Source organism: Podarcis filfolensis (assembly GCF_964270895.1).
Source record: "Podarcis filfolensis genome assembly, chromosome: 7".
NCBI lineage: Eukaryota > Metazoa > Chordata > Lepidosauria > Squamata > Lacertidae > Podarcis > Podarcis filfolensis.
The window spans coordinates 91,545,303-91,547,043 of record NC_139603.1 but is presented as its reverse complement, the minus strand read 5'-3'; the positions used below and the strand labels follow the sequence as shown (position 1 = coordinate 91,547,043).

The following is a 1,741-nucleotide window of genomic DNA, read 5'->3' as shown; positions in this document are numbered from 1 at the left end:
GCTCGGTCCCTGCTCCTGCCAACCTAGCAGTTCCAAAGCACATCAAAGTGCAAGTAGATAAATAGGTACTGTTCCGGTGGCGTTTCCGTGCGCTGCTCTGGTTCGCCAGAAGCCGCTTAGTCATGCTGGCCACATGACCCGGAAGCTGTACCCTGGCTCCCTCAGCCAATAAAGCGAGATCAGCGCCGCAACCCCAGAGTCCGCCACGACTGGACCTAATGGTCAGGGGTCCCTTTACCTTTACTTAAGATTGTTCTTGGTATTAGCATACATACGAAAGCTAATACCAAGAAAAAGGGAGTTTCTAAGGTGCTACTGGACTATTTTTTTAAAAAAAACATTTCCTTTGCAGAGGTACATTGCCTCTCACCGTGGACGCTCAGTTTAGCCACGGAGAGACCTTAGGATAGAGGAAATCGGGGCCGGCCCCAGGCCGCTGCGGAGCTTCGCGATTGAGTTCGGCTGCTTTGAAGCGGCTCCTCCAGGTCGCAAAGACGCAGCCGCGTTAGCCTCGCCAGCCTCCGCACGCCGGGGGTGCGGCGGAACAGAAGCGGCGTTCCCGGGCTTGCCTGGAGCCCAGCCAGCTGATGGTAGGAGTTGGCGCCCCTTCCCTGTAACAGCCTGCAGGCGAGGCCCCTATCCCTCCTCTCCAGGAGGTGCCCAGAGGCGGCGCTGATGGGCGGAGAGCCCCTGGAGACAGAGGGAGAGGCCCCAGGCGGGGCGAGGCGCCCCGGATAAAAGGGCCGCGCGCGCTCCGACGGCACCCGAGACTTTGAGCTGCCAAGATGACCAGCGACGACGAGAGCTACTTGATGCGTATTCGGAGCCTGCTCCAGTTCCAAGCCGCGGAGATCGGCGCCGAGGCCATCAACAGGTAAGCCCAGCCCGTCGGGCAGGGACCCTCTCCCGGGGACGAGGCCGCGGGCCGGGCCGGGCCGGAGTCGGAACCTCGTCTTCCTGCTCCTCTCCTCCTCTTCCTGCAGGATGTTCGCGGCGCACCCCTCCACTAAGACCTACTTCAAGATCGGCATCGCCCCCGGCGCCTTCGACAAGCTCAGCGACCTGCACGCCCAGGAGCTGCGCTTGGAGCCCGTCAACTTCGCGGTGAGTCGCTCTCGCTCCCCGTCGGGGCACCGAGCGGGCGGGCGGGCTGGATCCCTGCTTCGCTCCGTCCGAGGCCCCGTTTAACGCTCCCCCTCCGCCTCTCCCGCAGATGCTGGGCCACTGAATCCTGGTGGCCATCGCCGCCAACCACCCGAGGCTCCTCAAGGCCAGCACCCTCGTCTTCATGGAAAAGTTCCTGGGCCGCGTCGGCGTCATGCTGACCTACAAGTACCGCTAGCCCCCCAAAAGCCCAAGCCCGCCGCAGAGAAGCCGCCTCGACGCCGCCCCGCGACCCCAAACACCCCAATAAACCTGCTCTTGACTCTCCCTGATCTCTCGCGTATTCTTGGGCTGAACTGGGGGACCGTGAAAGAACCGCAGGCACGCGTGGCCTTTGCCGGACGGGGGCTCAGAGTCCGGCTCAGTCCAGCCCGAAAGCCCCGAGAGCCACAGCTGCCAGCTCGTGTATGCAATACGGCCCGGGTTGGATGCAATAGAAGGCAGCTTCCTAGGATCCTGCGCTCGAGGGCAGAGGCAGCCCCCTCCCCACAGCCAAGCCCACTTCAAGGCCGGGGGGGGGCAGTGCTAGGGGTCTTCTCCACACCCGCACTGAGAGGGCACGGAAAGAGCCCCGCAA

The 1,741-nt window shown here is 63.2% G+C and overlaps 1 protein-coding gene across 1 annotated transcript; it reads left to right on the top strand.

The window, feature by feature from the left end:
* Positions 1 to 214: 214 nt before the first annotated feature.
* On the top strand, positions 215 to 1,431 carry LOC310766902 (hemoglobin subunit alpha-like). The gene is made up of 3 exons (XM_083623508.1): positions 215 to 874; positions 984 to 1,104; positions 1,214 to 1,431. The coding sequence occupies exons 1-3, from the start codon at positions 786 to 788 to the stop codon at positions 1,226 to 1,228; spliced, it is 225 nt and encodes a 74-aa protein (XP_083479634.1). The 5' UTR covers positions 215 to 785; the 3' UTR covers positions 1,229 to 1,431.
* The last annotated feature ends 310 nt before the right edge of the window (positions 1,432 to 1,741 follow it).